This window comes from Mycteria americana, chromosome 1, assembly GCF_035582795.1.
Source record: "Mycteria americana isolate JAX WOST 10 ecotype Jacksonville Zoo and Gardens chromosome 1, USCA_MyAme_1.0, whole genome shotgun sequence".
NCBI classification, from domain to species: domain Eukaryota; kingdom Metazoa; phylum Chordata; class Aves; order Ciconiiformes; family Ciconiidae; genus Mycteria; species Mycteria americana.
The window spans coordinates 70,383,034-70,405,960 of NC_134365.1; the positions used below are offsets into that span (position 1 = coordinate 70,383,034).

Consider the following 22,927-nt stretch of genomic DNA (forward strand, 5'->3'; position numbering starts at 1 on the left):
GAAAAAATAATTAATGACTTTATTTTTTTTTTTTTTAGTTCAGTTGGCCATCTGAGGTGCTAAAATCTCAACACCAACGAAGCAAGTGTGCATAAAAACAAACAATAAAACACAACCAAACAGAAGAAAACAGGCTGGAACAGAGTTGGTTTTTTTACAGGTAGGGTATACGCTTTTCTGTTAACACTCCATACATGCCAACCGTAAAAGCCTTGAACAATCTGAATATCAGAGTTCGCTTTCATACAAAAGGGAAGATGCCAAGGCAGATCCCTTCACCTGGATTAGACTTCACACACACACGCATGCACGCACAGACACAGAGTACTTAAATTACTGCAATGCCATCAGAACATGGCATCCTCCCCTTCACATCTGCTTTCAGTGACGTCCCCATCTGCCCGTCTACCCTGCCTATAAGCAGTACTCTGAGCAATCCAAAAGCAGGAACTTTTGGAAAGCTTCTGATCTCTGTTATTTTGCAACGGTCGAGAGCCAGCGATCTCTTTCTCTGTGAACTATATACAGGCTGGTTTTTAGTATGCTTTAGAGTTCTCTTTATTGCAGACAGTGGCGACTGAAATTCCCATAAAGCCATATTGTGGCTTTTCAGTTTGTACACGGGAGATTTTATAATGCAACACCTTTCTTATCCACTGGAGTCTGGTGTAAACGCTTAACTGAAAACGCATTTTAAAAGAATGTTAACCAAACAAGGTGTAGCTGTGAACATTTTAGGAACAGCTGCTAAGAAAATGGAACTGCTGGCTGCTCTAGATCATGCAGTCTAGACCACTTATAATACTTCATAATGTTCAGGATTAGGATGTATAAAAATATTAAAAACCACCAGAGTGCACACAAATGTGGTGACTAGCTCTATGCAAGCACCGTGTTCTAAGAGAGGCCTAGGCATTGCACAAAACTCAGATTCTTGACCGTGGGGGTAACCCAAGGATCCACTGGTGTCTTTACATACAAACAAATATTTACATAAAATGCAGAGACGGATAGAGAGAAGGACAGACTTTTAAAACTTGCGGTTTGCTCTAAAATATGTTCAGCGACGCAGTTTGTAACATGCCCTAGCGAGACTGTGGGGTATTGATTAACTGAAAGAAGGAATATGTCTGGAAGTTGGAGCTGAAACGTTGTCTCACCTCCCCACGCATAGTTCTTTGAAGCTCAGGATTCTACAGCCATTTGTGAGTTTTAATGAAAACATGGTTAAAAGGAACAGAACAGTTAAAAAAAATTGTACTGTGAAAACAGCAGATTGGTTGTTTTGGCAGTCCTCACTCCCCCATCCCCATTTGCCTCCCGGCTGTTTCCAGGAGGTGGTATCCCCCGTAGGGGACTGAAGTGCTTGCCCCATCCTCAGTGTGCCCATTTCAAAACGAACACAGGTTAGGTTCTAAGCTCGGCTCTCCTCCTACCTACCGCAGGAAGGAAGCGGCCAGCCCCTGGTACGGACCGTGTCACATGGGGACAGATGCCCTTGCGTGCCCACTTCTCGGGAGCTGAGGGCCTTTTCGCTCCCCTTATACGCGAAATGGACACACGTCATTGAATGCACACGGCTGAGTCATGCTGCTGCCCACCTGGGCAGCACAAAGAGCTAGAACATCCTACTTGGATTCTGATACAAATAAGGGATCTTGTGGTCACAAGAGCCTTCTTCAGCTTTAAAAATATAAAATTTGAATTAAAAATATTCAGATAGTAAAAAAACCCAGTATCTGATATGCAAGTCATATTCTTAAAGTGCAACTGAACAGCAAATACAAGTTGTGCCTTTTTCAACCATTTTGATATAAAAAGGCCCTTTAACATTCCCTTTCGTGTATTTTTTATTAATTTGTGTGTGCGATGTTAGCTCTTCATTTTAATTCTCACTGCTGGAGGCCTTCAGCATAACCTAAAGAGTTCAGTTTTAGAATACGTGGTTTTCTCCAGCAATAGGGCATTACACCCTCAAGTGGTACCACTTTTCGGGATTGCAAAGATCTGGCCAGTGGCCCCCAGCATGAAAGGGAAAAGTAGTAAACTGGTATTTCTTCTTCAGGATTTCTTTCTGTTCTACAGCTCACATTCAATGATCTTTTGTTAAAAGTTAGATGTGGTCCATATACCTAGTGCACTATAAAATGGACTGAGGCCAATTCTCTGCGCAAGGCAGTTCACAATAAACTATGTATCTAGCTTCCCTCTTCCTTCCCTCCTCCTCTCCAGCTTCCACTGGCCCCTCAAAAGCAGACAATGTAAACTACCGTTGCCAATTTGACTTGTGCAGCTGGCCCCTGCACTGGCAAATGGGGGGAATTCTGTTTGTTGGACATCCTGTTGGTAAGCCACACTCTGTGATGCTGGTATAGCTGGTACCACTTGCTAACATGCACAATTACTAAGTAGCACTGCAGCTGCCTGTCTGCCTGGTTTCATGAGCATCTGGATTTAATTTGTAATGCCGTAGCAGAAAACACTAGGGGGGATAAAGGAGGAACACTCGAGGCGGAAAATAACGTTTCCACAGTTAACAACCAGCACCGCTCAGAGTCTCTGGGGACAGTCCTACCCATTTTTCCTCAGCCTGAGGTACGCTCCTGAGTCAGAGGTGAATTCAAATCGTAGACCCTGGCTTACAGAAGACCTCTTTGAAGGAGGTAGAGAGCCAACAGCAAGAAACCATGCTAACTTCTGTCCTGGGGCAAAAGATTAAAGGATGTTCAGCCCTGTTTGGGTACCTTGCACCAACAGGGTAAGTTCAAGCTGAAAGAGTCAGTACACTGTATGAATATGCTTGGGAATGGGACACTTTCTCAAGGACATTGGGGAGCAGGCTTAGTACTTCTTTAACAAGAAAAGAACATCGTCAGCATCCCAAGGGGGAAAAAACTCTTAACACATCCATTAAGGATGGCACGCATACCCAACGGACAGTGCTATTTCAGCTCTGCGGGAAAAGCTAAGGACGTAGTGTGCTCAGGGGATGTGTCAAACAGTGAATGGTGCTGAATTGCTCAGTGCATGTCCAGCTTATTGCGTAACGGATGATTACAATGAGTACCCTCCTGGCTGAAAAGCAGCAGCTTCGCTAGCTGAGCCAAAAGGAGCTTCTTCCAACAGATGCAGCAGGAAATGTGCTATTTTTGTTTTCATGGAAGTCCCTCTAGCTGTATCTCAGGAGTGTGAGGGTCCCCTCTTTCAGTGAGAGAGACACATATGGGATATTTCTACCTCAAAGTTTTGGCTTTCTTGTTATAAAAATGTAAAATGTAAATAAATTATAGGTTTATTAGTCCAACAGAGGGAATCTGGGATGCAGAAGAAAAGTATGCTAGGAACACAAATAGATTCTTACAACTCCATGAGCACGCAGGATTTTGTCATAAAGGAAAACTTCTAGGGCAGGATGCATCCAAAAGGCTGCCCTTGCTGTGAAGCAGGGACCAATCCGCAGTAGTGTCTTTCTCTAATAGAGTTAAAACACTCCCTCCACAATCAAATATGTGTAACAATCAAATTATTAATAAGAACACTAATAAATAGCCACAGGTAACAATGTCCAGTAATTTAGAAGTGGAAGTTGTAGGATGCAGCAGGCACACACACCCATCACTCATCCATTTTTTTCCTAAAAGATACAAAAATGAATCTTCTTTCAAGTATTAAAAAAATAAGTTAATTGACATAAAAGGGTCAAAGTGACTGAGGGCCCAGGCAGGTCTTAAGCTTCGTTTCCAATGTGCAAAAACAAAATACAGAGAAAAAAACACTGAAAAGTCTTAATGGTGGTTCGGTCGCTTAAGGGCTTCTCCCTTTTAGGGGCCTAACAGCCCGGGAATGCCGCCGGGTAACACCTCTGCCCCAGCACACACTTACCACTGTCCCACAGTCAGTATTTTCCAGTGTCAAAACAGTCACAACAAAAACAGAAGAAAGAAGCCCACCAGCCTCTGAGCTGCAGCCATGAAGACTAAGGCCAGCAGTAGCTGTCTCTCCAGTGTATAGCAAAGCAGATGGGCATCTTCTCTCTTTCTTCTTCTCCCCTTTTTTCCCCACAAGAAGATTTAGGAGGCTATGATAGGGAGAGAGTCCTCTGATGCCCACATCTCTCTAAAAACCAGGAGGCAGAGAGTTCCATCACACATATGAGTACTATCTTCTCTGTCTCATATTTCTTCATATCCATGCATAATGATCAACGGCAGGTTTCTTTGGTGGGGAGGAAAACTAAAGCAAAGAAGGTGTTGCCCTGGGCTTCTGGAGCTCTCTTGGACAGCTGACTCCACCATACAGGTTGCTACAGGCTGCTGTCGTTTTCCAGAGAGGGTTGCCACTTCCCTCCCTTTGATTAAAACTGGTGTAGTAAAACAGGAAAGGAATGGACTGCCATAAATCCAGTTTAGTTAAGGGTACTTCTTCCCTTAACCTCCTTCCCCACACATGGATTATTCCTCTCCCTCCTACCACATACACAAAAATATGGTCCATTGTATAGGACCTCAAGGAGACTCCACAGTCTCAACCCATTATCTTCAACTTGGCTTGCAGACATGTAAAACTTAAGCTTCTGGAACCAACACACTTATCAAAAGGCTTCTGAGTGCTTCAAACCAAAGCCCTGCATGCTGTTGGACGCTTCGGAGGTTTCCCCTTCAACATCTTCCTATCCATGTAATTCTGGCAAACTCAGGGTAGGCCAGCTGGACAACACAGACCAGCAGAGGTAAATGTGTTAAGCTCAGGACCAGTTCAAGCTAAAACCTTTGGAAAGCATGACTGCCTCCAGGTCCTTGTCTTCTTCTTTTTCTCTAAGCCGTTGCTCCTCAAGGAGAGCCACAAGAGAATCTCTCTGCTCCACTACTTCTAGCATCTCGTTCAGGATCCTCTTCTCCTCTGAGAGCTCCTCATCTGTCTTCAGATGATCTACAGAGATATCAAAAATAATCAGCATACACAAGGCTAGAAATACGCACATACAATCTATGAAATGTTCCCTTTTGCTCTCACCTTCTACTGCCATCCTCTCCCGGAGTTCCTGCTGTAATCGACTCTGCCTGTCTTCCAGTTCTAGCTCCCGAGCGCTGAAAAGGGAAGCATCAGGAATCCAAGTTCTGGGTATATTAAAATACTCCATACATTGCTCCATATCTATTCTCAATTTCTGCTCCCCCTCTAGATAACTGCTATGCATTTTACCAATCTGTTTTGGAACAACTCTTAAAAACACCTAAGATAGATATTTTTGTAAGATTTAAAAGTACTTTCAGCATCTCAGGTTCTTTACCTTCAGCTAGGAAGTGCATACAGAAAGCTGAGCAGATTACAGGTGGGATTAAATCTAAAACAGTGTGAAGGATCAAACAAATCTGCAATCACTGCAAAATTATACTTTACCTTTATGTATCTCCTGCCACTTCCCACTCTGAAGACAAAGTCACTTATCAACTAAGGACATGTCAGGCCATTGCCTTTTCAGATTCCAATGAGGACAACACTTCGGGGCTTTTCTGACACAGGCACTAAGACGATCAGCTTCCACACTGCCTGGGTCAGCTGACATACTCAGAAACAAATTCCAGTGAATTTGCAGCATGGGGACTGAGAAAGCTGCACATTTCATTAACAGGAAAAAAGCCTTATCATCTGAGCCCAAACTGAGAGGCACTGGGGTCCCACTACAGGCAGAGGGCCACATGGCAAAGGTGACTGAATTGAACACTTTTGGCTACACTTAAAAGTGGACTCTACCAAAACTAGGATTCACACATTATTTCTGCATAGCTAGAAAACACTTGCGTGAACAAGATGTGTTTTATCCAAGAACAGCTTGTGAAGGGCTCAGAGCTTTAAACACGCATCTGTACTTCTGCATGTGCACAAATAGTTGGAACTTTCATTCCTTATTGCTATTGTTCCTTCTTCTACCACTCTTCTGAAATGTACTTGGATTCCTATCTCAGCCAAGAATCAGCCTAAGAGACTGCTGACCTCCTGGAATTATAGGGAAGACACTACTGACAGATCTTCGAATACTATTTGTAACATGATCCCTGTTTTGAAGCTTTGCACATTCACTCACAATATCATCAGTTCGGACTCGTAGCGAACCAAGGCATTCTTCTCCTGCACCAGCTTGAACCACTCCTGCATCAGCTTGGGATCATCCTTCTTACCCATGCCTGCCAAAAAAGAAACCTGGTAAGTTTTCAGGTAACACCCTGCAATCCTTACAAGCCTAAACTGCAAAAACAACAATGGGGCAAAATGTGCAAAGAAAGCCGAGCAAGATGCTGCCAGAGCACTCCCAAGCCGGGTCCATTCAGTTTGCCTAGAGCACACAGAAGAGTGGAAGTCACCTCCAAAAGGATTCTCTTCTCTTTGGAGCCTGATTTTTTTTTTTTCTTTCTGATTTTCTTGTGATTGCTTGTTTCTTCCTCACTCTTAATGCAGAAAGTCCAGATTTCTTTAAGTATTTCACTTTTCCTTTCATTAGAAGAGCTTTATAGATCCTGATGCCAGCTACTTAAATGTATGCTCATTAGAAACAGACTCAATTGCCATTCCATATGTTTTACCTTTATTTTCTTAAATTGCATGGCCTCAATCTTTTCTTTTACTGGCCAAAAGTAACAGCTTGTCTTTTCTTTTTTCAATAGCTAAAGAAATCTTTTCTGACTGCTCCTCCTAGCCACGTATATCTATCCATCTTGAAGATCCCCTCTGCACAGAGAACACAGAAACTACTTCTACTGTATTGCACATCAGCATTGGAAAGAAAAAGAATCCCCAGACACATTTGCTAATATCAAAGCAGAATAAAAATACCTTGGGCCTTGGCCACCCCATATGGAACCCTTAGTTGGTATTTCATTTATTTTAAAACCAACTCCTAAACTTACTCAGTAGTCCACTTACACTGATGAATCTCATATCTGTCAGGAGTTATGTGGAATAAATCGCAGGATGCTGTTGCCAAAGCCTTCTGTTAATATTTATCAAATGCAAGAGCTTACCAGGGAAGCTCCTCCTAGCAGTCTCCTGGTCTGGGCCACTGATTCCACACTGAACTACCCGCAGATGAATGCTATGACTTATATCAGACACCATCAAGGACACTAGCAATGCACCTGCCTGCATGGAAGTGGAGGCAGGAGCAAGGCCTCAAATCAAGCTCAACAGGTTGCTGCATCCTATCAGCTTGCATTGCGTGTAACCGAGGCATCCTAAAATAACTAACATCCCTCTCTATGTTTGTTGTTACGGATACATACTACCTACATCAAGAGCAAAAACTCTCAAGTAGTCATTTTGATGCTAAAAATAATCAAGCAGCAAGCTTACTCTTCAAACTCTGGGAAACACTTCACAAATACCACATTACTGGCTAGTTAATTCAGACCTGTGCCCTGCCTCCATCCTTTCGATCTCAGAGAAGTGCTGCACTGGAGCTAAACAAAGGAGAGCCTACAACTCCTATTAAACTGCAGCTTAGGCTGAGAATACCTGCCTTTGAAAAATCGTAATAGCAGACCCTTGGGGAATACCAGACCCGGCTGTACCACCCTAAGAGCCTCTGGCTCTGTGGACTTTATACCAGTGTGTTGCTCAGTTCCAAGCATTCCTTTCTGAGCATCTCTGCACAATATGCCCGTGTGGCAACAGGAGAGGGAGACTGTACATGCAGATGTCCAGTGCTGTGGCGCCATGAAAGCACTGGGAAGTCTCCCTATCCTTTCCGATGCCAGGATGTACAGAAAACAAATGCCTAAGAAAAAGCCAAAAACACAACGCTACTGACCTATGAAATACAGAAGTATTTTTAAACAGCCAATGAGCAGAGGAATAATGGGAGGACTGGAGAGGGAGCACTGACAACTGATGTGAGGGAGCACCATAGAAAGCAGAGTAAGTGGTTAGCAAAATTACACCATGAACACACATAAACAACCCCTTTCCCCATGCCTTGGCAATGGAAACTCTACAGCAAACTCCACTGGGGACAGTTAAAGAATGAACTCAGCAAGACAGATGAGGGAAAACTGGTCTATCTTAAGGTTTGTTGGTTTTTAAAGTTCAAGGATGTTTTTGCAAACCAGTCCTTATAAAGACACAGTATTCCTTTAATCCATATATACTAATTAAAAGGCCACTTAAGGAAGGAGATTTTCTTCCCTTACCCCACTTTCCAAACATCTTTCAGGAGGAATAGAGAAACTGAAGCCACCAAATGAAAACAGAAACTTTCGAGTGTGACGTTACTGCTCCCACCGCTACTGCCCAATGTCCCTCCCAGTTGCTACACCTTCCCTAGCACAGCTAGGACTAGCAAAAGGGATACTGTACCTTTAATAACTTGCCACAGGCTCAGAGAAGCTGGTTACCAGGTTGCTACTGGGAAGGCTGGTTTGGGGCCACAGCAAGAAAAGGGCTGGGGACGGGGCTGGGGGCCTTGTGGTCACTAGCTGACTAGTGCTGCTACGACAACCCAGCTGTGGTCAAGGAGAACGGGGAGTGCGTGAGGTTACGTTACCTTCATGGGCACAGCAAGGGCAGAAGGAGAGAGGTCTACGACGTGGTGTCCCGGCATTGGGCTCAACTTCAATAGGACCAAACGAGGAAGAGGAAGAGGCAGGAGAGGAAGAGGAAGTTGGAAGTGGAACGGAAGAGGAGGAAAGGGGTGAAATAAAAGACAAGCAAAGGACAAAAAGCATAAGAGTGAGAAAGAAAGGAAACACAAGAAGAAAAGAAAAGAAAAAATACAAGAAATGGAGAAGCAGAAACAAGGGATACAGTCTACAGATGAATAATGTCCCTAATAAGCACAGATAACAGGTAAGAGGTAGACCGAGGTAGTGGTGAACTCTTACTGAGCTGTACAAATACCAGGCAGGAGGTTATTGTTACTGTACTTTTTCCTAACGTACATTTTTCAATCCCATGGTCTTTAACCGAAAGGTTTGTGAACAAGATGTCAGGACGAGCAGAGATGAATATTTAACTCCTGCTGATAAATGTCAAATTTCAAGAAGGGCTACAAAAAGTCTTGCCTGCATGCATAAGATACCAGCTGTAAGCAGCCACCCTACCTTAAAGCTTTATCAGGACCATGCTCTTATCACCATGGCAGCATCCACTGATGGTAAAAGTGTCCTTTTTAATGGAAAATAATTTCTTCAGACAGGGAACATCACAGGGAGAATCTGATTAATGTGGAACCAGCCTGCCAGGATCTGCTATGTCAAGTATGGTGAGTACACATGTACTCAACTGGACTGTTGTGCTTAGAGGGGAAAAGGCTTTTACATGGATAAAAAAAGTGATTCACATCAGGGTCTGCGGGGGCAATGACCAACTGAGGGCTTTACAGAGTTAAAATGATAAATTTAAAGCTCTCCCTGGACATTCTCATTTCACAAAGCATTTTAAAGCTTAAAAGTCCTCTGAGTATCAGTGACTTACTGAATCTTTTTCATCTTTTGTCACCCAGTGAAGGACAAACATTTCTCACCTCTAAAATGGTTCAGCTGTTTTAACACTGAGAATTTGCCTTTCAGCTGTACTTAACGTTACAGAGATAAACAGTAGGAAATAACCAACATCACTAATAGTTACAGGAGAACATATGCACCAGGGAGGTGATGAGCCTGAAACATCAGAGCTAGCAGAATGGAACGCTTACTGCTCTCAACGCACAGCCGCATTTATAAAGAGGAGGCATTTCTGTGTTGGGAAAAGGCATAAACTCCACAACAATAATATGGTAAGAACAACGCTTATTTTGGAGAAGTCAGCAGAGCTTGATATACGTGGTTTGGAGACAGCTTTACAGAACTAGACTACCAGCAAACTGGGAAGGCTTTAGAAGGGACCATCACAGAACTAGACCAGCACATGGAGGACACACTGGAGCGAGAGGGAGAGCACATCGGCTTCAAAGCCTGTGACTGAGCAGCACGCCTTTCTCAGACAGGAAGAAACCTCTGTACTGGGAGCAGGAAGGGGCAACATTAGGAGAGGTGTCACAGTTGGCCATATGACAGTTACAAATAAAGCATCGTACCAACATTAGTTGACAGTATCAGGACCTTAATTCTAGTTGTTCAAAATTTTTCAGCTTCTTCATTTATAATGAAAAAATACGAGGGCTTTTTTTCTACGATTGCCATTTCACAGATTAGGTTACAAAAGCAAAAACAAGCAAGACAAACCCCAAACTGCAAAGGCACTGTGAAGAATAAGCTTCCGCACAAAGCAGAGCATTTAGTGCATGATACCTATTATATTTTTTATTTCACATCCTATCTAATTCAGCACGAATTCTTTTATATATGCTTTAATACTCTAACTTGGTGCTGTGGGGAGCAGGAGATGGACATTGAACTATATAGAAAAAGCCACTTCAATTTTTCAGGGTTTGAGATTTCATTCAGAAGTGTGTGTGTGTATGGGATGCTTATAACCCAAATACAGCTATATTTATACATTTCAAAGCATGGACATACAGACTTGGTGAGGAATTCCAAATTCGCCATATTTGATCTGAAAATAAATACCTGGTATGTGAAAATGCCATTCATCTCATTGTGACATGACCACAAACTACTAACTTTTGTCATCCGTGAGCAAATTGTCTGATCCTAGGAGAAGATACCATCTTTGGTCTCCAGTAGAAAGCCACAGGACTTACACAGCAGAAGGCTGTAATACAGAACCCACTCCCTGCAATTGTATTTTCTTCCTTTGCTCTTAGTTGTGCTATTTTTTGACAGAAATATTATCCTCCCACTCTTGTCTAAGGAAAACGTGCCCTTGAATCAAGTTACAAAGTCCATGGTATCTATAATAGTCCTGCTACTGGAAATGTTAACATTGCTTTTCAGTAAGATAATGAACATAACCTGTACTATTAAGATCCTTTCCAGTTACTCCAGACGTAAATTATAGTTGCATCAGTGAATACAGGTTATATGATCATTACAGTTGCTTTGGAAACAACTTCTGTCCAGCCCAGGATGATTAGCAAGGTTTTAAAAAGTGTTCCTTATGTATTGGAGGTCCTAAACAGCAAGGACAGAGTTAAGTGCAACCTGACAACCTACCTCTTATAGTCCTCTAAAGCTGTGAAAACTACACCAGTTATTATGCCCTAAAATACATATCATGCAGTAGAATTTTAAATATATTTTTAAAAACTCCTCTAAGGTGACAGTCATGAAAACTGCTTCCCCACCCTTGTAACAGAGTATCAATACATGTGGTACAGATACTATAAGCAGACTGAAATAGGAACTTTCTAATTTTAAGAGGAAAACTATTTTATCATATTTCCTGAAATGGAGAAAGATTTTTCACTGACAGTAACAAATCTTTAAGTGTATTCCATGTCACACATTTCACTATTCCTTCAGATGAACTCTTTCAAGAAAAGCCTCTTAACTGTTTTAGAAACAGAGAACTGGGGAAAAAAAAGATATTTGATAAAGGAAAAAAGCATTCCCTCAGCCAGCGGATAAGTTTAGAACAGTGAAGGTATCATCAGATCATTCACATTCCTGTCAAGGTTAATTAAAAAAAAAAAACCAACTTCACAGTAAGAGCTCTCACTGTGTATATTTATGTTTATCCTGGGAAAAGGCTGAACTCGTCCAGCACTATTAAAAGGAGAACTATACAATACCCTGGTTCACGATATGGTGTTAAAAACTGTCTCATCTACCTCACCCTTATCACTTGCCTGATTACATAACAAAAATCCTTACATGTCTTCTTATTTGTCCCGAAGCCATCACTAATCCTACAGTATATAGTATTATTATTATTATTATTATATTATTGTTTAGAGAAGAAACATCACCGCCTCATGGGCTCTTTAAATTAAAAAAATGATCATCACTGCAAGACAATTTTCCTAGCCATGGCGTCAGGGCCAGATGGGAAAAACTCTTTTGATAAGCCAATTAAAAAAAAAAACAAAACCAATCCCCTTTCTGTTTAAGTCTCCTCCATCACCAAAAAACCCAGGCCAGGTCTGGCGACACAGCATGGGAAGAGTGCTGCCGGCAGCAAGAATACAAGCTACCCACTGCCCTGCTGAAGCAGTTCACTCAGAAGGAGCTGAAGGGTAAGAGAAGAACCATTTCTGTGACCATTCATTTCCTAGGTTCCGTCTGTGCTGCCAGCAAGAGTCTGAGGTGTGACTACAGCTTCCGGACAGAAAATTATCACTTTTTTTTCCCCCAGAAAGGCAAAACCGCCAACAGACTGTGTTAATCACAAGTTGTTCCTTTTCAATGCCACAAGCCAACTTTTCTGAATGTGTGTAAAGCCTTCAAAGCAGAGGTCAGCAGCCCAAGCTGCTGGCAAGCAGAGGCATTCAGAGGGGCACATGGGGTGACTGGTATGGAGCCAGGAGCTGCAGCTTGTTGAGGAAAGGAGAGTGCCCCAGCTCCCGAGCACACTGAACATCCTGGGGAAGTAGAAGCTCTGCCTTGCAGATTAGTCACATCCCATCAATAAAGTAACTGGAATTATCTTGCCTCTGTGAAAAGCTGCCTTCCCAGATCTTTCTAGGAAATCTTCCATGCAGCCATGACAAGAAAGACCTTGCTTGTCATAGTACCCTTGAGGGATTGCAGATGTGGCTACAGTGGTGGAACCAAGAGTCAGGCCAAGAATAAATACCATAGCTCCAAAGCCTCTTCAGAACCAGGAACAGAAATTGTAGAGCCACCTGAAAATACACCTTCCTTTTCATTGTACATTGTTCTTTGTTACACAAGCTACACTGGACTATTGTCTTCCTTTCTACTTTTCATTTACCTATTGTTTCAAGAGCAATACTTCAGACTGGTTTCGTCCTTTTCTGCTGTAGCTACATAACACTTCTTCATAATCTGCAGCATGGTAGTAAAACATTGATCAGGATGAAGAAAGCACAGAAGAAAGTTTGGGGTGGCAGATACCATTATCCCTAGGCTACAGCTCACGTTGATCCCCTTCACTATTTGCCCGTGTCCTGTGGTACGAAAGCTGTGATGATTTCTGAGAAGTGGTGAGCCACTGCAAATCAAAATGACTTAACAGATATACCACAGACCAAATGGGATCACAGCCTTTGCAAGCTTTGCATCCAAAGACTTTGATTTCTATATTGCTGACTAACCAGGGCAGTTTGGAAATCAGCAACACTGGGCAGGAAATCCAGCTCTGAGGCTAATCTCAGTTCTCCTGAACCATTGTGCTGGCACTTGACCTCACAAGCTAAGAGCACAACACTTCAGAAATTCTTATTCTACTAACAAATTCCATCACTCGTTTAGCAGGTAGACTAAGAGCTCTAATTTTAACTCAGTGCTTAAAATAAGGATCAGTCCAAAAGAGATCAGTAAGACAAACTGTGCACTGATCACAGGAAATATCCTCTTTCTCACCTTTTAAAAATCAGTTATGGTCAGAAACCTGAGTACTGAAAAATAAAACATTCCAACTTTACTATTTGGTGAAGTTGTTCAACAGCAGTGTTGTAAAAGAGCAAGAATACAGAAAACCACCTCTCGGACAATAGCATTCACACAACTGCAGGTATTGCAAAGTTGAGGGCAAGGATTCTGACAACTATTCCATAAGCACATTGCTCAGTGTGTCTGACTTAACAGTTTACTAAAACTGTGTAAAAACTAATATTCTGTAAAGTACCATCACTAGAAGAAACCTGGGGAAAACTCATAGACCGCTGAACTGTCATGCAAACTGAACCACACCTTTATTTATCCAGCAGAAGAGAGGGGGGAAAAAAAAAGGTGGGGAGGGGAAAGCAAACAAGGGAAAGCAATAGTTGGAGCAGAATACACGCACGAATTACTGCAGAGAAGTCTTCTGCTTCTACTAGACCTCAAGGCACTTCAAAATGCAGTCAGAATTAGTAGAATCCTGCACTGGCCCTGCCTCCCAAGACTGTTAGTTTCTGTGTGCAGTTGAGAGAGGTTTGCAGAAAGAAGCAGGTAAATGGTATTGCTTGCTTCCAGTACCTAACAAGTCCTCTAATTATACTTATCAAGTTCTGCTTATCAACTGTTCTTTCCTGCTCCAAATTTACAGCAAAGAAAACATGTTACCAATTCACTTCAGTGTCAAAAGCAGCTGCAGTCTGCAAAAACCATGTTTATCTTACAACTCCACTCCTCTTCCAGGAGAGCTGTGTTTGCCAATCACAAGAAATAGGACTGTTCCCACTTGAGTATATCAGACTCCAGCTCTGCAGCTAGATCTGCAGGACTTTAAAGAATATAGTCAGCTCAAGTATTTTAAACAAGATAATAAAAAGTTAAGTTGTTGTACAGTATGCTTTCAACAAAGTACAAAGAATTAAAAAAACCCCACAATCGCACTTTTTTTCCTCCCCTGTTTACCTGATCTTCATAAGGCTCTTATCAAGCAGGGAGAACATATGTCTGAAATCAGCACTATCAAACATACCAGCTCTCTTCCTTACATCCTTCTTGGCTGTCTCAGCATACTGCAGCCAAGAGCAAAGCAAGATGGGAGTGTGGGGCTGTTTCCTCAGTGATCCCCTGCTGGGTGCAAGGAAAAGGAAGCCCCTCATTTGAACACAGAGGTACTTTCCACAGGCAGATGAGGGGCAAACTGGGACAAGGAACTGGTGGGTAAGGAAGAACTGAGGCTGGGACTAATTAAGCAAGGAGCCTAAGAATGCAAACTACTAAAGAAGAGACAGAGAGTAGAAGGGAAAAGGGGTAAGGGGTGAAAGGAGAAGGCAGATTTGTGGAGAAGATATGACCTACAATTTTCCAGACAAATAATACTGGGTAGAAGAGGGAGCAGAGCCAAAACATTTTGGGAGAAGGCCAGAGGCAGGGACTGAGACTGTGGGGACTGAGTCAGTGGGAAGACCAGAGCAGGAATGAGAGACTAGGAGCAGCTAGTGGGGAGGAACAGGAGGTCTGAAGGGTAGAATACTAGGATTTCTTTGTCAAGAAGGTAGGATTAAAATTAAACACCTGAGAAGCAGAAACTGGGACTGAGAATGAAAATGGAAGTGGGGTCAGGAGCTTTGGATGGAAAAAGACAGAATTAGGACAAGGACTGTCTGGAAAGGGGGAATAAAAGGGACAAAGAGTATGTATCCACCAGAGCACTATATCCTTCCAGCGTCTGGCTCAGAATCCGTGTTTTCAAGTCTCACCATTCCACAGCTGCCAGCAAACATCTGTGAAATCCACTGACCGTGTCCCATTTCCTCTCCATGAGGATCTACACAATGGATGACAACCTAGTGTTGCTATCAGTTATTCCATAAGGGCATGTGGCAGAGTTCTCTGTGGTGGATCTGATCTACAGGTTATAAATCTGTTGATATATCAACATAATACAAAATCTTAATTTCAGTTGACTTTGCAACCTTTGGAATGTTCTTTTAACATAACCTCATATACAATATACACATAGGAATAATTACTCAGAATTTAAATGTGACCATCTGTAGCGTGAAATGAAACATCTGCTTTACAGCAACGGTACATGACATTTTAGAACAGGAAGAGAGGATTATGGCATCTGAGCAGAGCAACAGGGGTAGTTAAAATAGCAATCTGTAATCCTGCAAACTGGAACTTGACCAAGGGTGTCAAAAGTTACCACTCCCTTGCAGAGTTGTTGCGCAATCTGTAACAACTAAATGAAACGCAACTTTCATTAGTGTAAGGAAAACCCAGAATAAGCTAATGCCCTAATCACTCAAAAAATATTACCACTTTACAGATAACTTTTCAAAGTATTTTGCAATTTTACTTATCATTCTACTGACAGCATGACTCTAGAGTCATGCCTATGCCTCAGAGCCACAAGTTGCCAGCAGAATAACTAACTACGCAGCCATCCTAACTGCTTATAGTGCTCAGCAGGACCACGCAGCCCTGGTGCTCCAGGGATTGTAATGGCACTCCACACAGATGCAGCATCCTGCACAGACATGTTAATTTTGGAGCTGAGCTCTAAATCGGCCACTGAATAGTGACAAGTACCATCAGAGCAATGTATCCCTTCTGGCAAAAGTGTTCTGGCAGCCCCAAAAGCAAATATAAAGCAAATTACAGAGGCAACAAAACAATACTATAAAGCCGCATACTCCATCAGGCTATACTGGCTCATTGCATTTAAAGGGATACTGCCCAATACAGTTTTTTAAAGTTTGTTTCAAAAAAGGTATTTTTGAGATGAGCAGAAACTTGATATAGTTTTAAAATATATTAACCATTTTTAAAAAATGTGAACATTGTCTCTGACTGTTAGAAGCCCAAGTGACTGAGTCACCACGTGAGTAAAACCAGCCTGTTATAGAAGATCAAAAATGACCACTCTGCGGTGACTGTCTGAGCTCAGAGAAACGGAAAAAGCAAACATGCAAAAAAAGATAAACAGTAAATCCAATTTCCAATTAAGATTTTCTGCAACACAATATTTTTTTAAGTGACAGTGTCCCTTTAAGTAAAGATTATTTTGCATTTCTTAAAGCTACTATTAGTGATTTTGATGGGATCGCTGTCTCTAAAGAGGCATTAGGAGGAGAAGCAGGAGGAGGGAGAGGTATAGTGGAAATAGCTTTAAATAGGGATAAGGGTCTGTTAAGTGTAATTCAGCATCAACCCTTTTACAGCTCCTACTCTATGCTCATAAGGGTATGTGCCAGCCCTGATGGGCATAACTAGAAAGAGGGTTTCAAAGTCTCTGCAGAAGGTACCCGAGGAAAGAATGCCAGAGGGACTGAACAGTGAATGAAGCACAGGGCTAGCGGAGGACTATCACATCAAAATTAGCACAGGGGAACTGGGCAACAAATTAGGTCTACTAAGGAGAAAAGTCTTCCATTTTGAAACTTGAACTTAGGTGGATATTCTTAACTCAGGTGGATGTTCTTCAATAAAAGCCTATTGTGCCAGGACAATTTGGAGTCATTCCCACCAGACAGCTACAGATAGATACTATGTGGGACAGCCTCCCCCTGGAGGAGGAGAAAAAATGACAGTTAAAAGCCTGGGCAAGTTACATTTGAAGGATCAAATGCAGAACACAATGAAATCAGGGGAAGACTTCTAGTGATGTGTCTTGGATCAGGCCTGTGGATCTCGTAGAGCATGTGGATCTTCCACCCTGCAGAGCTGGACTGTAATGCACTCCCTCAACAAAAACACAGCTTAGATCAAGCAACTTTGTACTCTGAAAGACAAATGAAATGAGACCCTCAGATGACAAGGCAACCGAGCAGAATTTGCCTTCTCTTGGATCTGCTGACAGATGTGTTCATTTTATAAGAATAGATTTAGGGTGATTAAACTAGCGAAGGGAATTTTAATTTTCAAGATGGGCAATTGCTAAACAAACGCCATTTGCAACCCAGAAGTTATCCACCTACTAAGGGATTCAGGAAGTAACATTAAAGAAATGCAGAACCATGGTGCAGAGTGATGACCAGATTATAATTGCTAAGTGAAAAAAAAGAGCTAAACACTGTAACGTGCTTAGCACTAAATGGGATATTAAAAAAATTACATAGCAAGAAGCTATTAGCTGTGTAATGATGCAAACTGGGCTGACTGGAAACTCTAACAGCAGATTCCAGCAAAAATGAATAGAGCTCTTAACAGGAGATTCTCTCCTAACCTTACAGTAAGACAAAACAAGAAAGAAGAAGTATCTGTCATCTACAAGTGTTTCCAAAGTCCCTTGAGGGAGCATTTTGTTTTTGTTAGATCATCAACACACTCCAGCTTTTTTGGAAGAAGCAAATGAACCTCAGAAGGGGAAGAGGGAGGCAATGGCATGACTAATCCTTTACAGTGCTGTTAGATCTTGGGAGCAGGTCAGTTCTGCTGAACTGTTGGGAGCAGGTCAGTTCTGCTGCAGGTCAGTTCTCCCTTCATGTTAAAGTATTCTCCTAACAAGGATTTCAATGGTAGAGTTGGACTTTGCAAAGGAGAAGCAAAAAAAAAACATGAACGGCCTTCCAATGCTAGCAGGGGAGGTGGCCAGAGTGAAAACATAAGTACATTTTTAAGGAATCAGCACTGTGGAAAATATAAGAGGGAGCCTTACACATGGTTTGTGGAGCATGCCAGGATCTCCTCTTCCTGAGCTGGAAAAGGGGTTCTGCTATAGCCAGTCATGTGCAAGGGCTGTTTCTTCTTGTTTGTGAGCCAAGGATGGGAGAATTAGGTGAAGGGAGGAGTGGGGAGGAGTGTCAGCAGGGTTAGTGTCAGCAGGAGGTTTAGCTATACATACCACCCAGATGCAAGTCGATGAGGTCACTGTAATAAGACTCTCCCCAATAGTCTACAACAAGGAATTGGTGAAGACAGTTATTGAATCAGATACCCACCCTAGCCCCACACAATCAAAGCAATATATGAGAAAAAGACATATAGACAGAAACAAAAAAAAGGCAAACAAGAAATATGCAGCTATACACATGGGCACACATATATATATATAAAAATTGTATGTGTGTCTTTCTCTGTATATATACATATGTGTACACACACACACAAATATATCACAAACATATATATTGGGAAGATGAGGAGAAAATTCCCAGCAGGCAGGCAGGGACTTTCAAGGGGAAAAATCAAGAAGTCTACACAGAGACACTTCACCTATTTCAGTCTGCACCAGTACCTGACACTGATGTCTTTCCTGTTCTTGCTGAGAAAAGCAGAACTAATCTTGTGGCTTTCATGCTGAGCAGTATGTCAGAACAAAACAGTGTCATTTCTCAGGTCAGCTGCAGGAAAGGTGTAAGGCTTGATTTCTTGGAGGTGACTGAGTGGAGGATGTGTGTATACGGTACATGGGTGGAAGGCACTGACTGAGCACTGACACGAATAGCAAATACCTAAGTGTAGGAAGATGGGTATGTGTGTTTCTGCTAATGCAGTATCTATGCCAGAGAAGAACCTCCAGAGAAGTGTGTGGAACAGAGATGTGTGTGTCCGCAGCTGCTAGAGACAGGTACACCATGAGTCTAGCACCGTGTAACATTTCTTTGGGGAAGAAACAGATGGGAGTAGCGAGAGCACTAATTCTCACTGCATATGATTCACTTGATGTAAAGAGGTGGCTCTTAAATTTTTCAGTATTGATCTGACAGTAGGAGACGTTTTCCCAGCTCTTAAAAATGATTATCAAAGTTTACGCTAAAGGAGGATAAGGGAGAAAAAAAAAGGTTCCAGAAATTTCTGATTTGACATATTTTTAAGTTAATAATTGAAAATATTAAAAATCCACACAGGAAATCAAAGTCATAAGCATGTCCAAACAGGCGAATGCACTATAATACGAAGTACTGTTACATTAATAGCAATCCCATTCAAGGTGTCTCTTGGGACACTGCAGAAAAATGGCAAAATTCTTCACTGAGATTATCCTACTTTACCTTTGCAGTGTGTGCTGGTTTTGGCTGGAATAGAGTTATTTTTCTTCATAGTAGCTAGTATGGGGCCACGTTTTGGATTTGTGCTGAAAACAGTGTTGATAATACAGAGATGTTTTAGTTATTGCTGAGCAGTGCTTACACAGAGTCAAGGCCTTTTCTGCTTCTCACCCCACCCCACCAGCGGGTAGGCTGGGGGTGCACAAGAAGCTGGGAGGGGACACGGCTGGGACAGCTGACCCCAACTGACCAAAGGGATATCCCATACCATATGGCGTCATGCTCAGCATATAAAGCTGGGGGAAGAAGAAGGAAGGGGGGAACATTCAGAATGACAGCGTTTGTCTTCCCAAGTAACTGTTACACGTGACGGAGCCCTGCTTTCCTGGAGATGGCTGAACACCTGCCTGCCCATGGGAAGTAGTGAATGAATTCCTTGCTTTGCTTTGCTTGCATGCACAGCTTTTGCTTTCCCTATTAAACTGTCTTTATCTCAACCCATGAGTTTTCTCACTTTTACTCTTCCGATTCTCTCTCCCATCCCACCAGGGGGGAGTGAGTGAGCAGCTGTGTGGGGCTTAGTTGCTGGCTGGGGTTAAACCACGACACAGTGAAATACCATGATGCAAAAGAAAGCGGGGGAGGTGGGAAGGAAAAAAAGGGATGACAAAAGCTTAGACCACCTGTATCTGACAAACTTGCCACCTGAAATAGAGCTTACATTGTCACTTGAAATAGAGCTTACATTCCAAATCATTCATTCTTGCTATGAATGTGACTATCAAAGGCTGAGATTTTCAAAGATAGTCACAGATTAAGGCAATTAAGTAATCACAGGGTGTGAGATAATTTTCTGAATCAGAAACTAAATGTTAGATTGAGCATTCAGCTTTGAAAAGAATAAAAGACCAACTGCACCTTGCCTGAGGCCAAGCCAATTTAGAAAAGGAAAAGACAAGGAGGTAGCCAAGAAGGTGCAATTATTTTGTCAAAATTAAAGTTGACAATGACCTCCAAAATGTTTCTGAGTCTGATTAGTTGAATATAGCTAGTATCAGCATATAAATATTCCAACTTGACGACTATCAGATAATGAGTGAAATTCCTGGAAAGAGTATTGAGCTGTCTGTACCTATTGCTAGGATCTAAATTAACTGTAATCTCGCAGGAAGACAGCAGGGCATCGCTGTGAAGAATTTATTGACAGTCTTCTCAGTATAAGTCACTTGGCAAGAACATATTAAGGATGATGCAAAATGGATGGAAAATAGAAGCAAAAGTATTCTAAGTAAACAAATTCTTACCTATAGTACTGGTTTTTGTTCTTACCAGTCCAACTGAAAAATACTTTTTTCTAAAAATGAAAAGAGGTCCAGAGGTCAGAGATCTGAGGAGTTACAGTTAATGGAAGACCTCTACAAAAGCAAAATTTGAAATTCTTCACAGACAGAAAGGATGACTAATAGGCAACATGCTAAAAGATGATAAATGACATAGAGAAGTAGTTCAGATGGTCTTGTCTATCTTTTTCTACAATAGAAAAAGAAAAGAATCATTACCAAATACAGAATTCTGTTTCTTCTGTCAGGATTTTCAAGTATCTAGCAGTAGGAAACTACTACTAATACTATCTAAAACGTCATATTTAAATGCCTAAGTCAGTGAGTGATTTGTTCTTTCCCTACAGAGAGGGAAGCTGAATAACCCACTCATTACAGAGCCTAATATGTTCTCCTAAAGCAGTTAATACTGGTTGCTGTCTGTGGGACAGCCATTACTTTGATCCTGCATTGCAATCCTTCTCTATTTATGTGGACAGAGTATGTGCACAGGAGGCATACCTCCCACCCTTCCCCAGTTCTTCTCCTTATACAAGCTTATTAAAAGAAAAGAGATTTTTTCTTCAGATGACAACACCACTTCATACACTGCTGTTCTCTTTTTTAACTTTTGTTTACATGGTTTCATTAGGGGAGGGACCGATCAGAGACAAGAGCATGACTCCACTCCTTTACACAATGGTACTTGCTGAATGCAGTGGTCACTGGTAGGTCAGTATCTTAGGCAATGAAGATGACAAAAAAATTATACTGCCCTTCTGAATAATTAATGGTTATTGGAGGCAGAAATTAATTGTATTTATGGAATGTGCCGCAGACTTTAAAAAGAAGAAATTCAGTTATTTTATTGCAAACATATGTAAAATGTCCATGCAAGAGTGGCTAGAGAGGTGAAGCATGGAATTAATTTATAATCTTGTGTTTTAGTCAACACAGGTTAGAACATGCCCCCCCCCCCCCCCCCCGAATGTGTTTCTTGTTAATCCCCTGAAATAACTGGAAGAGTTGAGGCTGGTGAATTCTTTATGACAGAGCTAAGCTTCTGTAACCATAATGTATAATCTGTTGATAGAAACATGTTGCAAGAGCAAAGCATACCTTAGAGACTTCCTGAAGAAAAGAGATTCATTTTGCAAAGAGCGACCTACAGTTTCGTAATTCTGCTAGGAAATTTGCAAATACACAAGCTCATCTGAGGCTGCTTCCATTTTGGGAGAGCTGAGAGTGAGAAGTTAGTTATACAAGGGTTTAATTCTGCAGTCTTCCATATAAAACAGCAATTCTTACTCTTGGTCATATTCTGCCCTCTCTGAACATTTTTTAGGCATTCGTCTATCATTCTTTAATGAGAGAGCATTCTATCATGAAGAACGTTCTCTCAGCTGCTAAGATTTCCCACTTGTGCTGACATGTCTTATGTGAAAGTCATTTAGCAGCTGAGTAATCAAGACAGACTTCCAGATGAAAAGAAGAAAAAGGAAAATAACAATTAAGAGATAAGAGAGGTGGTTTTAGTAAGTGCAGTAACTGGCAGGCCAGAGAACAGAGTGGGGCTACACAGAAATACACAGCATAAGGAAGGAGGCACCACCACAAAGAAAGAGTTTTTGCACAAGGCTATTTTTTTGAACCCACAAATGAAAAAGCCAGTCAGATCACAAAACCATTGAAGTCCTCAACATTGTTCTCCACACTCGTAGTACCTATTTGCTTTAGGTAACCACTCAGTCCTGCTGCTTTGGCACACCCTTATGGAGCATCAAACATACCTAATCCTGGCCGAGCAGTAATTGGCAGGAAGTCACAATAGACTTTTCTTCTGGTGAACCTTCACTGCTTAATCAAGTCCCATCTTCACAGGCATAGCGGTGGCTCTTCAATCCAAGCAACAAGCCAAAACATTTTCCAAACACCTGGTTCCACTATTACCATTTCTGATCTCTGACCCTTGTAATCAGGTGCATAATGCTGGGCCTGTCAAGTGTACGCACACTGCATTTGCCTGTTGGATATTTGACTCCTTGCAATTAAGGATTATTTTTTCCAAATCGTTATACTACTATCAGTGTTATCTGAACCAAGCACTCCTCCACTCATATGCTTGCCAGATCAGATGATACTTATTTAATTTAATTTCAAG

At 41.8% G+C, this 22,927-nt stretch overlaps 1 protein-coding gene across 1 annotated transcript in view; it reads right to left on the minus strand.

Annotated features, from left to right (window-relative positions):
• MICAL3 (microtubule associated monooxygenase, calponin and LIM domain containing 3) overlaps positions 1 to 22,927 on the minus strand; it is a 166,521-nt gene continuing 143,594 nt past the window's right edge. The window contains exons 39-43 of the mRNA XM_075505378.1: positions 18,301 to 18,351; positions 8,537 to 8,602; positions 6,086 to 6,185; positions 5,014 to 5,087; positions 1 to 4,929 (exon numbers count right to left, since the gene is read on the minus strand). Of these exons, the coding sequence (XP_075361493.1) occupies positions 4,745 to 4,929; positions 5,014 to 5,087; positions 6,086 to 6,185; positions 8,537 to 8,602; positions 18,301 to 18,351 (476 nt within the window). The 3' untranslated portion in view covers positions 1 to 4,744. The remainder of the gene's footprint in view (positions 4,930 to 5,013; positions 5,088 to 6,085; positions 6,186 to 8,536; positions 8,603 to 18,300; positions 18,352 to 22,927) is intronic.